Source organism: Mandrillus leucophaeus, unplaced genomic scaffold, assembly GCF_000951045.1.
Source record: "Mandrillus leucophaeus isolate KB7577 unplaced genomic scaffold, Mleu.le_1.0 Scaffold416, whole genome shotgun sequence".
In the NCBI taxonomy this organism is placed as follows: Eukaryota; Metazoa; Chordata; class Mammalia; order Primates; family Cercopithecidae; genus Mandrillus; species Mandrillus leucophaeus.
The window spans coordinates 1400966-1418536 of record NW_012104432.1 but is presented as its reverse complement, the minus strand read 5'-3'; the positions used below and the strand labels follow the sequence as shown (position 1 = coordinate 1418536).

General features: G+C 45.4%; 1 protein-coding gene across 1 annotated transcript in view; it reads right to left on the bottom strand.

Annotated features, from left to right (window-relative positions):
* DCDC2C (doublecortin domain containing 2C) overlaps positions 1-17571 on the bottom strand; it is a 100247-nt gene that overhangs the window by 63339 nt on the left and 19337 nt on the right. The window contains exons 4-6 of the mRNA XM_011992688.1: positions 16749-16791; positions 3222-3348; positions 166-266 (exon numbers count right to left, since the gene is read on the bottom strand). Of these exons, the coding sequence (XP_011848078.1) occupies positions 166-266; positions 3222-3348; positions 16749-16791 (271 nt within the window). The remainder of the gene's footprint in view (positions 1-165; positions 267-3221; positions 3349-16748; positions 16792-17571) is intronic.

Here is a 17571-nt window from a genome sequence, read left to right as displayed (position 1 = left end):
GCTTGACAAAGGATCTGAGATGAGCAGTCTCTAACTAGGAGGAACACAGAACATTCTAGAGTCCAGAGAGAATTTGCAGGGAGAGGGTTAAGGATGACGCTGAGGCAGGCAGGAGCTGTTGGGATGGAGTGAAGGCGGCATGGACATCAGACCCCCGATACCCACCTGGTCCACAGGCACCTCCAGCTGCACATGGTGGTCCTCTTTGACGTCCAGCGCCCCTTCGGTTTCCTTTCTAGGAGTCAGTGCTTTATACACGTCACCTTCTGGGGGAAAATCACACGGACAAACCTTTGAAACCCATGGAGAAGCTGGAGTCCACTGCATATTTCCTGACCCAAACCCAAGTTATGAAGCCAGGCATCCTGGAGCTTCAGGCAGGTCACCTGGCCCAGGGTCCCAGACCCCGTCCGCCTCACCCCGTTTCCCTCTCACCCTTCCTGTTTGCATCTGCCAAGGTGTTCAGTGTGGTGGCCTCGATTTTAGCCCCGTCTGCTTTTGTCTCTGTCTCCATGAAGGTCCCGGACCCTGAAAGTCATGCGATTACTGTGCCCACCACAGTAGCAATCAGTAGCCACAGAAAGTCACGCGATTACTGTGCCCACCACGAGATGAAGCACCGGGAAAGCCTGTGTCCACCAAGCCTGTGTCCAGTTAATTCCGTTAGAAATAAATACATGCAAAGTAACCCCACCGGACAGCAAAGTAATAGAGTAAATTTTAAGAAAACACAGCTTCAGTCAGGTGCAGTGGCTCACGCCTGTAATCCCAACACTTTGGGAGGCCGAGGTGAGTGGATCACCTGAGGTCAGGAGTTCGAGACTGACCTGGCCAACCCGTCTCTATTTAAAACTACAAAAACTAGCCAGACTTGTGGTGGGCGCCTCTAATCCCAGCTACTCAGCAAGCTGAGGCAGGAGAATGCTTGAATCCGGAAGGCAGAGGTTGCAGTGAGCGGAGATCGCGTCATTGCACTCCAGCCGGGGTGTCAAGAGCCAAACTGCATCTCAAAAAACAAAAAAATAAAAAAAAAAAAAAGAAAGGAAATGCAGCTTCATCGCTTCTTATTTAGCAACAGGGTTCGAACAACCAGGTGCTAAAACTGTGCACTGTGAGGTAGTCGGCTTAATGCATTGCTAGAAATCATTTTAATTAGCAATACAACTGGAAGAATTAAATGTTTATAAAAGCCCAGGATTCTTGAAAAGTTGATTCTCATCCTGAACAAAGCAATAGGTGACAGCAGAAGAAAAAGAGAAGTCAGCCAGCCGGTTCCTTCAAATCCAAAAAGAGAAGTTAGCCAGCTGGTTCCTTCAGCATCTGAGAAGGCAGAACTGTGGCCACTGGCAAGCTCCATCGTCCAAAACCAGAAACTCTAATCACAGCCCCATTCACTTCTCGGCCAAGAGTCCTGGACCTACCTCACCCCTCACCTGGCCCATTCTGGGCCTTCTCCCCATTCCCAGCCCTTATCCCCAGGAAAACCGTCCCCAGAGTCCTGAACTGAGCCAGAAGGGTCCCTACCCTTGTGGGTGACAGATTAGAAGGTGAGAGAGGGGGGTGGGGAAATAACATTCACTGGGAACCCACTGTGTCCCAGGCATTTGATATTTAAAGCTCGTGGCAATCCCCAAACAAACTTACTAGGCCTGTGGTCAGTAAGGAATTGGCCCATAGCTCCATGCTCAGTGAGGGCCACAGCTAGGATCTGAACTCCAAAGCCACGTTCTAGTACCAGGTTGCCTCCCAGATGGAAGGCCTGTGTGCTGGGCAGCCCCAGCTGCTTGTGTGGGATGTACATCGCCAAGGAAGAGGTTTTATACACAGTGATCAAATTTTCTATTACTCTTGATATATAGTAATATGTCGGGTAGAGTGGGTTCAGCAGGTTTTGGTCTGAGAGCTGCCTGTCCACTCTCCTGCCTACATGCTCACACACCTGCCTCGTAGCCTCATAACCCCATACCCCTAACCGTGACCCTAACCCTACATGCATGAGCATGTAGGCCACACTCCCGCCCGGGTACTCAGGCACCTGCCTCGCCTCCCCATGGCCCATGCATTCATTGTGGGGTGGGAAGGGCCAGGAAGGTAAAGGACCAGGGGGAAGCTCTAGGGGATGTCCAGATTTATAGCTGAGAAGTAGAGAGAGGAGCAACAGGGGGAGCCAAGAGATCAGAGTGCAAAGAGGACAAAACCTGAGAGGTGTTAGGAGGTAACAGAAGCCAAGAGGGGGCTGGGCATGGTGGCTCATGCCTATCATCCTAGCACTTTGGGAGGCCGAGGCAGGTGGATCACTTGAGGTCAAGAATTCAAGACCAGCCTGGGCAGCATGGCAAAACCCTGTCTCTACTAAAAATACAAAAATTAGCCGGGTGTGGTGGCAGGTGCCTGTAGTCCCAGCTACTTGGGAGGCTGAGGCACAAAAATCACTTGAACCCAGGAGGCGGAGGTTGCAGTGAGCTGAGATCACACCACTGCACTCCAGCCTGGGCGACAGAGCAAGGCATCATCTCAAAATAAAAGAAAAGAAGAAGCCAAGAGGGGAGGAAGGGTGTTTAGGAAAAACAACTTCCAAAAATGTTTAGCTGCTGCAGAGAAGTACAGAAAAACCTCTCCCACCACCTTGCTTTCTCGTCCATAACCAGCCACATGACTCACAGTCTAAGTATCCACCACGCCCATAAATGAGACGGGACCTGAATGTGCCTCATTCGGAGCTGGGCACCCAGTAGGAGCTCAGTGAGAGTGAGTAATGGTCGCAGAGTGGTAAAAACAGATGTGGGAGCACTTTCTAAATTATCTCATTTTAAAACCAGCCCTGAAGATTCATCATTTAAATGTCTCTTCAAAAAAAATACACCTAAACAATCCAGGTGGCTTTTATGTTCATGTTCCTCCCAAAAGATAGATTTGTTGTTTTCTATGTCATCAGTCTTTAGGAAAGAAGATACTCAGTCCTGGTGTAAGCTTATTTTAACACTGTATTTATCTTGGAGGCCCCCTAATTAGAGAATCCCATTGCCTTCAGCAGTGAAATTTTGTTTTTCTGCTCTGCCAACTACTGACCTACCTACAAGCTGAACCTTTTATTAATAAAGCAGATAGTTACAAGTCAAATAATATTTCTGGAGTATAAAATTTTTCTAAAAAAAAAAATCCCATGTTCTTAGCCTGGTAAAGTTCCGAACTGCTTACAGTAGAATGAAATTGCACGTCACCTGCTCCTCTTTGGACTAAAGGTTCTGCCAATGTTTTCTTCTTTTCTTCTTTGGCGTAATAAACAGAATCCTGTGTTTTGGGGGGTATGTCATCATAGTGACAAGGTTCTTTTCCTTTGGAATCCACCTACAGGACAAAGGAAGAAGAGAAAATCCATTAGGAACACTGGGATACAAGGAGTCCGATCAGGTTCTCTGAGTGTGGTCAGGAAAACACGGGCTCCTCGGAGAAACAGGAGGAGGAAACTCAGGCACCTCCAAGAAGCCTCACTTCAAATGCAGCCTCTTCTACTCTATGACTTGCACTCCTCTCTGAAAAGCAGCAAAAATAATTCTCTCCCTCCCTCCCAGTGCCTTGGCAGGCAGAGGAGGTTCATCCACTTCCTACCTGTAGGTGGCCTTCCTAAAACCTGACAAAATAAGGGCTTGCTTTAGAGGAACAAGCAAGTCAAAGGAGGCGCCTCTGGTTTTTTGGAGACACTCTTTAAAGCCTAATGAAAACTGCTATTCAACAAGCACCACGAAGCCGTTCCTGCTGGAACCTCCGAGCAGGATGAGAGTAGCTGTGATGAAAATTAGCCTTGTGGCGGTTTACTTTGGGGTTGCAATAAAGGAGGACTCACATGTTTTTTAATCTGTAAACAGTAACAACAAAGCACAACTAGAACACAAAGTAAGATGACATGCAGCTATCTGCTCCTCAAATTAGGACGTGGTCACATCCTGATGAACATGTCCTAAGGTGAAAGTGTCTTAAGTGGAAAATGCATTGAATACACCCAGCCCACTGAACAACATGGCGCAGCCCTACCTTAAACGTGCTCGGACACTTACGCTGGCCTGGAGGTGGGAAAAGTCATCTGGCACCGCCGTCCACTGCAGAGGGCACGTGGCTGACAGGGAGCTGAGGCCGTCACTGCCCAGCATTCCAAGTATCCTACGGCTTTCTACGGAACGCCTGAGGCTTTTGCAGCATCATACAGTCAAAAATCCTAAGTCGAACTAAGTCAGGACTGCCTGTAATTCCCTTAGCACCATTCCAATTCTATCTTTATAATACAAATATCCCATAAACTATCTTTATAATACAAAATGTCTTTTTTAGGTTTTCTTTTTTCGATCTTTTCTCAAGTATTTGGAAGTGAATGCAGGCTGAAGTATATAAATAGGTATTTCTCCCAAGCTCTCTATGTCACTTGAGAAATGTCAAACTAAAAACACCTACCTTGTACCATTAATATATTGTATATGATGCAAACTACCAGGTTTTTGATCTTTGTGGAAATTAAGGTATGAAAATAGCCCTCCAACTTTATACATGCAACCACACAAAATGTTTCTACCTATTTTAAGGAGTTTTCCTATGAGCTGAAATCATGTTCTTAAGGAGAAGAAATGAGATCTTAGCAGAACTGGTCATGGAAACAGAAAACGGTATATGGTACCTATATTTTGTCTGGGGGTTGGAATTCTGAAAGTCTAGTTGATTCTTTTTAGTATCACTGAACTCTGGTTGTTGAGACACATTTTCCATAACTTTGGCCTCTAAGATAAAGACACTGTGTGTGTGTGTGTGTGTGTGTCTGTGTGTGTCTGTGTGGGGGGGGTGTGTGCGTGTGTGCGCGCGCGCCTGTGTGTGTGTCCTATTATCTCTGGAATAGCACTCAAAGGACAATGACAAGAATACAGGACCCACCCTCATAATGAGGGCACAGAAGAAATTGTGACATAGAACACACAGCAAACAACCGCCCACAGTATGACCCAGCTCCCACCACCCTGGGGCACTGCAATGAAATACATCGCAGAGCCTCCACCCGGACCTGGAAAGTCGCCCGAAACGAAAGTAACTCTGGATGCAGCAGGATGGCTAGGCACACAGGGGGCACCATGTCATTACACCAATTTATTTCTCATCTCATACCTTATCCAAGCACACTCAGGAAACGTGAGTTTTTGCAAATACCTTATTTCTGTGAAACTGGGAGCAGCACAGGTGCAGCCTCCTGTCAAGTCTTAGCTCAAATTGTCCCTCTGCCCTGTCACTCCCAAGAGGGGTGCCCTGTCCTTTCCCTTTCCCTTCACACTTTAATCACAGCAGTATATGTAATCCCTAGACAATTTATTGATGATGTTTGTTGTGTTTTTGTTTCATCAGCAGAAGGTTAGAAGCCACCCAAGGGCAAGGATGTCAGTTTGTTTCTCCATTAAAGAATTCCCAGAGCCGGCCGGGCGCGGTGGCTCAAGGCTGTAATCCCAGCACTTTGGGAGGCCGAGATGGGTGGATCATGAGGTCAGGAGATCGAGACCATCCTGGCGAACACGGTGAAACCCCGTCTCTACTAAAAAATACAAAAAAAAAAAAACACTAGCCGGGCGAGGTGGCGGGCGCCTGTAGTCCCAGCTACTTGGGAGGCTGAGGCAGGAAAATGGCATAAACCCGGGAGGCAGAGCTTGCAGTGAGCTGAGATCCGGCCACTGCACTCCAGCCTGGGCGACAGAGCGAGACTCCGTCTCAAAAAAAAAGGAATTCCCAGTGCCTAGAACCATGCCTGGCACATAGCAGATGCTCAGTAAATATTTGTTAACTGAACAGGTGAATAATCCTAGCACACCTGATCACTCCCCACCATTCAAACCCTTAAGGAGGTAGGCACAGCCTTGGGAAGACATCCAAACTCCTTAACCCAGCACAGTGGCATTCATGCTCCAAGACCCACCTGCCTTCCTAGTCCAAGCCATCCTTCCCTGCACCATACCTGTGCCCCCATAGCTCCCTTCTACCTGGAATTCCCTTCCTCCCCTTCTTATGACGTCTCATCCTCCAAACCCCAGCTCAAGCCTTACCTCAACGGTCTCTTTGATGTGTTCCTATGACACCCTGACATAACTAACCACAGCACTAAACCAAAAGTCAGCTCTCAATATGTGCATGTGTTCAATTCAGCAAGCATACAACAGTTGCTCAGTAAATCTCTGCTAATTTAATGAACTGAGCAGGAGGATGGAAAGAAAGTAGGGAAAGAAGAGGTTGAAAGAGTTGAAAATCTGACATTTCTTCAGACAAGAAAAGGCAGGGCATTGACAGACACAGATTCTGCAGGCCAATATCTATATTAAGTACGTATTTTTTCTGAACTATTTGGGAGAAGGTGTCTTACATCATACACCTTTGCCTCTTAGTACTTTAGTCCTTAATACTGAAGACATGTGATCTATTTAATACTTCAGGGTGTATTTCCTCAAAACAGAAACATCATCTCTCACATAATCACAGACAATTGCCAAATTCAGGATATTCATCTGATATAGTATTTTCATCTATTCTACCATCCATATTCCACTTTTGTAACTGTCCCAAAAATGTGCTTTATAGCATTTTTCACTCAAGAAAAGATCGGTTCAGGATTCACACCACATTTAGATGTCAGACCTCCTGAGTCTCCTTTCACCTGGAACAGCTCCTCAGACTGTCTTTCATGACCTTGGCATCTTTGAAGAATACAGGCCTGTCTTGCATTGTTTTATAGAAAGATCTAGAGTTGGCCATGTGTTAGTCCATTTTCATACTGCTATGGAGAAATACCTGAGACTGGGTAATTTATGAAGAAAAAGAGGTTTAATGGACTCACAGTTCCACAAGGTAGGGGAGGCCTCACAATCATGGCACACCTTCTCCACAAAGCAGTGCCCTGTCCTTTCCAGCTAATGCCATCTACAGGACACACAAATATGCCCGTCCCTCTCAAACTTCCCTGCCCTAAACTTTGGTCCAAACCTGAGTCTGTCCTAGTCAACCTTCAGAATAAAGCTTGTTGATGAACCTCATTTAGGTGGAAGATCTTGACTTCTTAAACAGCGCAAATTACAATACGAGTTGGAAGACTCACTGAAAGCAAGCAACAAAATTTTAATTCCACGGAAAAGGGAAAACATAATCTAACCCCAAACACTACATGAGGACCTTACACATTGAATCACACCCAATCCTAGTACTGCACTTACTTTTCTTAATTTTGCTCAGTTTAGACTGTTGTTTAAACGTTGAGTCTCAAAGCAGTTCACAATACTTGGGTCAGAGGACAGCAGAGACTACATCTTCCTAGTTGCATATAATAGAGGTAAGTGACGAGAACTGATGAAGTCGATGCCTCCTCTGGTAACATTACAATTCTAATTTAGTCTGCTCATGTTAACTACCATGCTAATAGACTAAACATCTGCAAAGGTTGCAATAAAGCAGGATTCAAATTTTATTCCAGTTTTCTCGTATCTGAGCAGTAGCATCCTCAACAGTCACTGAGCTCTGGTGGGTGAATTCATTCATTCCCCCAGTAATCGCCTACTGAGTGTCTACAAGGTATCCAGCTGGAAAACACATGACTAAAGAGCACAGTTCTACCCCGGAGAGCGCAGCAGAGAGAAACGCACAAGCACGGTTCTACCCCGGAGATCACAGCAGAGAGAAATGCACAGGTAGCACCAAGCGCAAGTGCCTCACTTGGTTTTGTGTCCAGCCCAAAGAGCAGAGTCCATTCTAAAGGGTGGGCTGTGAAGGATGCTGGAGTGAGCCCAAAAATGGCTTTACAGAGAAAATGGTGCTTACAGTCAGACAACGGAAACAGTCAACAGAAGGACATATATTCCAGCGAGAGAAGAAAACAGGTAACAGTAAAGCGCTGTGAGACTAGAGACCCCGCGCAGCAGTGGTGGGACTACAGCCACCTTGGCGGGTGCTCTTGCATTGACGACACAGAGCTGGACAAGGAAACGAAAGCCTGGGTATGAGCCAGGGTCGAGGGCAAGGAGCCTTCAGTTACGGCGCTAATTAAATTTCCCTTTTAGAAAAATCCGTGACCATTCCAGGAGCCTGGCCGGCAGCGGGCCCTCCTGAGCTGGGTGACATCCCGAGCCGCGCTCACCAGCACTGGGTCGTGGGACCGCCATATCAGCTGTGTGGTCTCAGGTCCCTCCAAGGTGCGACAGAATGGAGGCGGTGCCTGCCCCCTGGGGCTGTGCTGGGGACCACAACACTTCAGACAGCGAGGGATCTCAGAGCCAGGCTGGCAGTTGGCCAGTGCTCATCCAAACGTCAGAATGAACCTCTGTGAGTGAGTGGAGCGGGTGAGACTTGACTTCGGACACACTGGCAGCGGTTGGGCATCAATGGTGGTCCAGGAAGGGGTGTGGAGGGGCTGTCTCAGGTGAATGAGTGGGTAGTGTGCAGACATAACCCGAGCGCTCAAGGTCCACGTCCCCTCAGGATGAAGTCCAAACTCTTGCCACCCTCCCCCAGCACTCAGCCCTTCACCCAGGCCCAGCCTACCTCCCCATCCCCGTCCCAGGCAGCCTCACACACACTTGCTGTTCCCCAGCTTGTCAGTTCCCCCAAAGCCCTACCCTCTCCAAAACAGCTGCCTCCTCTCAGCCACCTGGAGATCTCTCCTACACATCCTCCAAGACCCAACTCAAAGGTCGTCTTGTTCCCACACTGATATAATTTGGATGTCTGTCCTCGCTCAAATCTCATGTTGAATTGTGATCCCCATCCTTGGAGGTGGGGCCTGGTGGGAGGGATTTGGGCCATGGGGGTGGACCCCTTAGAGCTTGATGTTGTCCTCACAGCAGTGAGTGAGTTCTCACAAGATTAGGTTAAGCATGCAGTACCTTCCACCCCCCGCCCCCGACTCTCTCTTGCTCTTGCATTTGCCATGTGAGACACCTACTTCCCTTCACCTTCTGATATGATTGGAAGCTCCCTGAGACCTCCCCAGAAGCTAAGCAGATGCTATTCCCATGCTTCCTGCAGAACCGTCAGCCAATTAAATCTCTTTTCTTCATAAATTCCCCAATCAGATATTTCTTTATAGCAGTGTAAGAATGAATGAATACACACAACTTCCTTCCCGAGCAGGACAAAGTGCACGGCACTCCAGATGGCTTTTGTCAGAACAACGTGGATCTACAGCAGCACTTGGTTAAAAAAAAAAAAAAAAGGATCAAGCAAGAAAACATGGATCAAGCAGGAATCCATGGCTTTCATGAGGAAGCACGAACCTCACATCTTACACCCACATTTCTCTCTGTCGCAAGTCTCAAGCCCTCCAAAATCAATGTGAGCTCTACTTACAAAGTGGACAAGTAGCGCTTCTCAACTTCATTCATCTTTCTCCCTATTGAAAATGTTTTCAGAAAATGAACCTGAGGCATGTTGGTTTTATTTCTCCATAGTGCTTTAAAGACTATTATTTTTCTCCAGAGCCTATTTCAATTAATCCAGCTATATTTTAATGCTATTGTAAGACATTGTCTAGCTCAGGCACACAAAACGCAGCCTCCCAGGGTAATCTGGGATGAGTCAGACAGTTTGTCTAATTGAAGGACAGTAACAACCTATTTCAGAGTCAGTCCATCCTCAGGTAGGAAATGACAAATGCTAACAGCAAAAAGTTCCCATGCAAATGTCCCAGCTCCATCCCAAGTGGGTCAAGGTCTTCTATCAATGAACCAGGCCTGCTTTGAACATTTATTAAAGTGGAAGATTTGCTAACATTGAACCTGGCTGTTGCATCCTTAGGCTGTTAAAAGATGACAACAATTGCAGCCTTGACTGTTGTGAGATATTGCTCCAGCCTTGACATTATTAGCCAGCAAATGTCAATTCCAAAGCACTCATTTCACAGTGAACTTTACTGTTCAGGCCAGGTTATTAAAGTGTGGGTCTCAGTCTGGTACTGCACATGCCTCTGCAACTGTTTTCACACACACACACACGCACCTCTTTAATTTACATGCTTCATCTCCTTTTCATTACTGTTCACTACCAACGCTTGTGCTCTATGCCCAAGTGAGGATTTAATATGAATGTTCTGATTGCAGATGTGATAGAAATACAATGCTTATTAACTATTTACTGATTTTTCACAGAAGCCTGCACTATAAAATATTCATTTTAATATGTGAATGCAATTTTAAACATTTATTAAATTAGCATTTCTTCTTTGGAAGGCAATAGCTATTAAAATCACAGGAAATGCAGTTCCTGTAAAACTGAATGCTATATAATAAGAGTAGCTTCATTCAATTACTTTCATTGAACTAAAAGCTCCAGTTAATTGTGCCAGACAGGACACTGGCAGACTCATAATGACATATTTTCCAATGCTCAAATATTTGAATCAAGCAATAAGTGAACTGAACCAATAGAATAGTGAAGGCTATTTTCAAAGTATATTTCAGATATGCTAATGAGTAAAACTGCATTCATGATTTTTTTTGCCATTTTCTTGGGAAATGGACTTCTTTAAATTTTACTTGAAGTTTTGGGACACATGTGCTGAACATGCAGGTTTGTTACATGTATTGTGATGGTTTGCTGCACCTATCAACACGTCATCTACATTTTAAGCCCCACATGCATTAGGTCTCTGTCCTAATGCTCTCCCTCCCCTTTCCCCCAACCCCCCAACAGGCCCCAGTGTGTGATGTTCCCCTCCCTATGCCCATGTGTTCTCATTGTTCAACTCCCACTTACGAGTGAGAACACATGGTGTTTGGTTTTCTGTTCCTGTGTTAGTTTGCTGAGAATGATGGTTTCCAGCTTCATCCACGTCCCTGCAAAGAACATGAACTCATTCTTTTTTATGACTGCATAGTATTCCATGGTGAACATGTGCCACATTTCCTTTATCCAGTCTATCATTGATGGGCATTTGTGTTGGTTCCAAGTCTTTGCTGTTGTAAATAGTGCTGCAATAAACATATATGTGCATGTGTCTTTATAGTAGAATGATTTATAATCCTTTGGGTATATAGCCCATAATGGGATTGCTGGGTCAACTGATAGGGAAATGGGCATTTTTAACAGTACAAATGCAAGTTCTTTTGCTAAATTAAGATAAACATCTTTTCTTCTATTCAAAATGGAAACTGAGAACCAAGAGGTGAAGAGCTGTGCTCTCACATCTTTCAAACATTCTGGACAGTGCACCTCCAACAGCTTAATTTAGAACTTCATGGCCTTGGAAGGAAGTCTGATGACAGAGATCCAGGAAAAGTAAAATAAGAGGGAAGAGAGGAGGGAGTCAGCTTTCCCCGAGACCCACAGAGGCGAGGTCCAGTCAAGCCACTCGAATGTTAGGTACAGCTGAGATTCCAAGTGCAGAGGTCAGAGGCCAGATGCCTGCTCTTAAAACACTACAGCTTTGCCTTGATGGCAGCAGTTAGTTTACTAAGGAAAAATGTCATCACGGGTAGACAAGGTGTCACCTACTTCACAGACATCAGTTAGATGCGAAGGAGGCCCATCCTTCTGTTCCACAGAGAATCCACAGTGATAATCCCAGACAAACACGGAAGCAGATGTGTCCTCTGCTGGACATGCAAGGAATTCGGCTTGACATCGGAAACACTTTTACGCATCGATATCACCTCTCATGCCTCCTTTCACTCTCATGTAACAAATATGCTCGTCAAGAGCAAAGCAACTTCTCACACAAACATGCAACCCAAAGTCCTGTTTCTTCCTCCTGCGGACCTAATCCCGGCTCCTGAATGCACCATCCTCCCACCATCCCTGGAATCCTGAGGTCGGCCTTGACTTCTCCCACGTCCTCCACAGTCATCTCGAGGTGCCACATTACTGTCTGTTATTCTCCACCTCACTTCTTTGAATCAAGATTCCGTGAATCATACTGAAAACACATAGCTATTTTATGTACCACTGAGAAAGAAAGGAAGTACTATTTAAAGCATGTCCCCGTGCTTTAATTTCCTAGAAGTTCTATTTTCTACTTACTGAAAAAGCCCTTCTAGAACCATTTAGACACCCATTTTTATGACATAGCATGCTTGTACATAAAGAAAAATGAGAAAATAACAGAAATAAATCACCTGAATACCCTCCAAGATTTTACATCCAGAGCCTGACTCTTCTGAGCCACTTTTTGACTCTGAGTCAAAGGCATCGGTGCTTCGCACGCAGCGTGGGAAGGATGCCCCGCCCTCATCTCTGAATTGCCCCCAAGCCGCTGGCACCTGAACTGCACATCCTGGTGCTGGGGCTTTCTGCCCTGCAGAGTGGGAGGCAATCCTTTTGCACCACTCTCAGGAACACAACGCACATGAGTGTGGCTGGTTGCTTGCTGGCCACACAGCCCTCCCCTCTCAGGCTGCACACAGGTTTGCAAAGTGAACGGGCTCCTCTCTGCTCCTCTGTTGAGGGAGAACCTATTTCTCCACCTCCTGAAATCTAGGCTAGTTTGTGACATCCTGCTGGAAGATGAGAGGCCACATGGAAGAGAACCAAAATGCTCAACAACCAGCACTAGCTGCCAGATGTGTTGGTTTGAGGCCAGCTTGGACACCCCAATCTAGTGAAACGTCCACTGAATCCAGCCTCATAAGCAACCAAGGTGAAACCCGCCCAAGACTTGTGCAGCCAACCCACAGGACTAAGAGAAATCATAAACCCTTGTTGCCTGAAGTCCCTGGGTTTGGGGGTGGCTTGTTATACCACGTAGTTCACTGACACTGGCAGCTGCAACTTTTTGTGTCAACCTCCCTGTCTCAGGTCCTACACAATAGCTGGTTGTCACTCTGCAAGAATAGATGGAATTGAAGAAGAATATACTCAATCAATAGCAAATCTGCAACTTGATGTTCTACATTTAGGCCTTTAGGCGTATATAATAACTTTTTGTTTCAAATCTCATAGAAAAATCATTTTGAGGATATTTTACACCCAGCATGTACAGAATCAACCCTGTACACAACTGAAGACACAAATGAGCAGCTACAGCCAAGTTTCTCCATGAGCAACCAGCACCTGCAACATGGCTGCCCACAGGAGTCCTGAGACACTGTCGACGTCAGATGTACCTGTTCCAGGGATGTTGGGATGTGGGAACACGCCCTCCATAGAATCAATGATACACAGCATCTCTCAAGTCCCACTGCTCTGCTCTACCTGTCACCTCACTGGGAATGTCACAGTTGCTCAGGACCAGCCCCTCCCTATCTTGCTCCCTTTCCAGTCCATACAATTTATTCCATCAGTAGTATTAAGTATCAAGTGGATATGGTCCATTTTACTCCCTTGCTGAAATGTGGATCCCTGCAAATAAAAATGTCTTCCTGGGGAGCCCAGCTCCCCTGACCCCCTACCTGCCCACTCTCACAATGCTTTTCCCCATGGGTATCAAGTGTTTCTTCCTGACTCCATTGGGCAGTGTTGATGGGGAGACATAGGCAGATGTGGAAGTTAAACAGCTTACAGGAGAAGCATCAATGATCTATTGCAACTGTGGAGGTGGGGAGGTTGGTGCTGGTGGAATCTGGGGTGATTTAATTACCAAGATTTAATTTACTGAGCAGGAGGGCTGGATGAGGTCTGCTAGGGTTACTCTCATGCTTACTGACACTCTGCCTTCTCCAATCGTGGAAACTTACACTCCACTCATCTATGTGTCTCTAGTGCTAGCGGGGTGTGCTTAGCAGGCTGCCAACACCTCACCACGGCCTCATGGATGACCAGATGAATCAACAAGTACCCCTTTCAGGCCTGATATCCTGTGGGTCACAAGTTCCAGGTCATGTTTGCGATATGTTCATTGAAGAGTCAAGAAAGACTTTCTGCTTTGTACTCTAGATACTTGTTTTTAAGCTTGCAAATTTAAAAGAAAATCCAGCATCCAATTTTAAAGAAAGCTGATACTTGGATTGGCTGATGTCATTACAATGTGCACACCACCAAGGGTCCCAACAGCCCCCCTATTCCACAAGGCAGTATCTTAATGAAAGAGCACTCCTGTATTTTTTTTAATTTTGTACCTTCTTTTCCAAAAAGATGTTGTGGCAATTCGCACAGAAAATAGATAAAAGAGGTTTAACAAATTAGAAATGGAAAACCTGGGGCAAGCAAGTAAAGAAACAAACACATTTATCATAAATGGCTAAGTTGCTGTGAATCATCATAAATTCTAGCCTCAGAGAAGTCCTGTGTGTGGAATTCTTTTCATTCTTAGAAACACACCCACTCTTCAAAATGAGGCCAAAAAATTTAATGCTGAGTTTTAAGATAACACATCTTTACAGGTGTAGACCTTTATATAAGGGCCAACGAATAGAGTAAGGCATATCATTTTTGTAATCTCAATGATCATCCTTCATTCATCCATCCAACAAACAGCTAATATTAAAATGTGTTTCTTAGAGAAAGAAAATCCAAAATAAATAAGGCTATCATTCAACTCAAGAAGCTACAAAAAATAACAAGAGTCAATTCAGAAGAAAAGCCTTGGCAATAAAAGCCAGAGAAGGACAACATGAGAAAGAAGTCAGACAGGCTAAGCTCACTCATGAGCAGACATGCAGAAATCTCCAATAAAATCTGGCAAAACATATTCAGAAAAACATTTTTTAAAACATCAGGCTTAATCAGTGAATGAAGTTGGATAAGGACCGTGGTCGTGAACTCGGCATGAACACTCGGGTCAGCAGTGTCGTTATTTCCAGCTACACCACACTGCATTAGTGCAAGTGCAGAGGAAGTGCAGGCTGGGCTCACCCAGGGCTGGACACTTGCCAGGTGCACACCGTGGCTGACGGGTGAGAAAGTCAAACCTATCTGCAGAAGAGTGATTAAAAATGGCAATCATGAAATCTGAGCTGCAACAGCAGAAAAGCAAAGCCCAGGGCTACCTGTTAGTTTCTGGGAAAGAACAGATAAGGACAATATGGACCCTCAAAGCCAGCGTGTCACAGTAGGGAGGGGACTTCAGCCAATGAGCCAGGCAGACAGGCACTGGAAAGAGTACACGTTCAACAGCTTTGTGGAATAAATATTAATGTCAAAAGAACCACTAAAAGTCAGTTTTCGTAGGATGATCAGGGATAGAGGAGGATCACATAAACAGTTACAAGGACTGGTAAAGCCCCTCTAGGACCCAGCTTCTGCAAACCTTCCTAGTCCTGGATCCTGATACCTCCTTGTCATCCTTCCTCATGTTTTATGCTGCAACTTCAAACTGTGTGATCAGCACACACACATACACACACATATGCATCCATACACATAGGTACACAGGCATCCACAAACACAAATAAATGTATCTACACACACACGTGCATCCATATACACAGATGTAACCATATGAATACCCATGTATGCATCCATACAAACATATGCCTCTGTACATGTGCATATGCATCCATACACACACGTGCATGTGAATACATACACACATATGTATTCATATGCACATGTGCACGCATATGCATCATACACATGCATCCATGCATACACATATGTACTCATGCACATATGCACACATATGCATCCACACACCTCCAAACATTTATACAACACATATGCATCCATACACACATCCATACAACATATGCATGCAACATATCCATACAACATATATGCATCCATACACACATCCACACACATATGCATCCATATGTACACACGCATGTAGTCATATGCACACATGCATCCATACACACACATGCATCTATACATACACATATGTACTCATGCACACATGCACACATACGCATCCATACACATACACCTCTAAACATACATATTTATATACCAACACATATGCATCCATTAACACAGGCATACACACATATGCATCCATATGTATACACACATGTCATGTGCACACACATATACGTCCCTACACATACATATGCACATCCATGTGCATTCATACACACATGTACTCCAATGCACACATGCACATATGCCTCCAAACACACACATGCATTCATACATACACATGCATGCCTCCATAAACACTTATGTATTTAAATATACATATGTGCATCCACACATACACATGCACCTATAACACATGCATATACACATATGCATCTATACATGCACGTGCACCTATACACACATGTATTCATATGCACACACATGCATCCACACATACACATGCATCCATGTACACATACATATGCATCCATTCACACATATGTATTCATATGCACTCACACACACATATGCATCCATACACACACATGCCTCCACACACATGTATTTATACACATACATGCACCCGTACATACATGCACATATGTATTCACACACATGCGCATGCAGTGAGCTGCTTCTCCCACTGCTGCCTTACTGTCACATCTGCCTGGAATGTCCTCCTCCCACCCCCATGCCAGAGCCCACTGCCACTCATGCCAAGCTTGAATCAGTTACTCTCCTCCCTGTCCCATAAAAGTTCAAATATACTTTTGTCTTCACACCTGCTGGGTTGCATTATAAAATACCTGTGTGTGCCTCTCAGCTCTGGACTCTGTGTTCCAAACATAAACTTCCTCTCCTATTCACACCATTCTCAGAAGTGCACCTGATTTTTCTTTATAAGCCTGGCACTGATGCTGGCCCAGAAAGCTCTGTTTACAGCTCGGGCCCTCACCCTGCACTGTGCCCTTCTTAATGCCAGAAGACGCCAGAATCAGAAACAAGTTACTTACTTGTTTTAAAAAGTTACTTACTTTTTTCTTTCTCTGTGAGTTTTTTTCAACATTCGCATATCTTCTGCAAGACAAAAGATGTTGAACTTGAAATGTAAAGCCCGGCCCTAAGTTGTCTCTATAAAATGCAGTCTGCAGCCTCGTCCTTAGGAGGGAAGTAACCACGAGGAGGAGCAAGCTGTCCACAGAGGACACGGCTCATGGCAACAGTGATTTCCCAGCCTCAGGAGCAGAAAATGCCCCAGGAATCTGTTCAATTTCCTTCCTGGAGATTAGATGGCCCATTCTCCTTCTACCACAGCAAAGAGTCCCTGTCCACCGGCTGCCTTTGCAAGGGCACGCATCCCATTTCTAATTCCTCTTTAGTGAGGCTTTCTCCAATAGCTGCTACTCAAATTTGGAAATGCTCGTACCCCAGGATTCTCTGCAAATTCAGAGCATCTTCTTGGTCTATTCTGTGTAAGTCACACGAACTTCAGTCTCTGAGCGACTGCATGTGGCCTCCTGTTGACCCTTAAGCTCAACAACTTTGGCGAGGGGGAAAGATATTTAAGCCAGTCAGACTCAGTCAGGGGTTCCCAATGAACAGACAGTGGCAAAAAGCAAAACACTTTAAGAGACGGGAAACACGTGGGGGGCAGGTAGAAAGAACGACTCAGCTCCACAGCCCCATGGTGTTCCTCCTCACCGTGCTATCAGGACTGTTAGCACGAATTAAGTCAATAAAATCAAGAAACATCCACGTGTGCCAGGCATGCAGGTGGGACTCTAATCTAACCATCTGCCTGGATATCAAACTGCTGTGGGGTCACCCCTGGTAGACAGGACAAAAGGAACCTTCCTC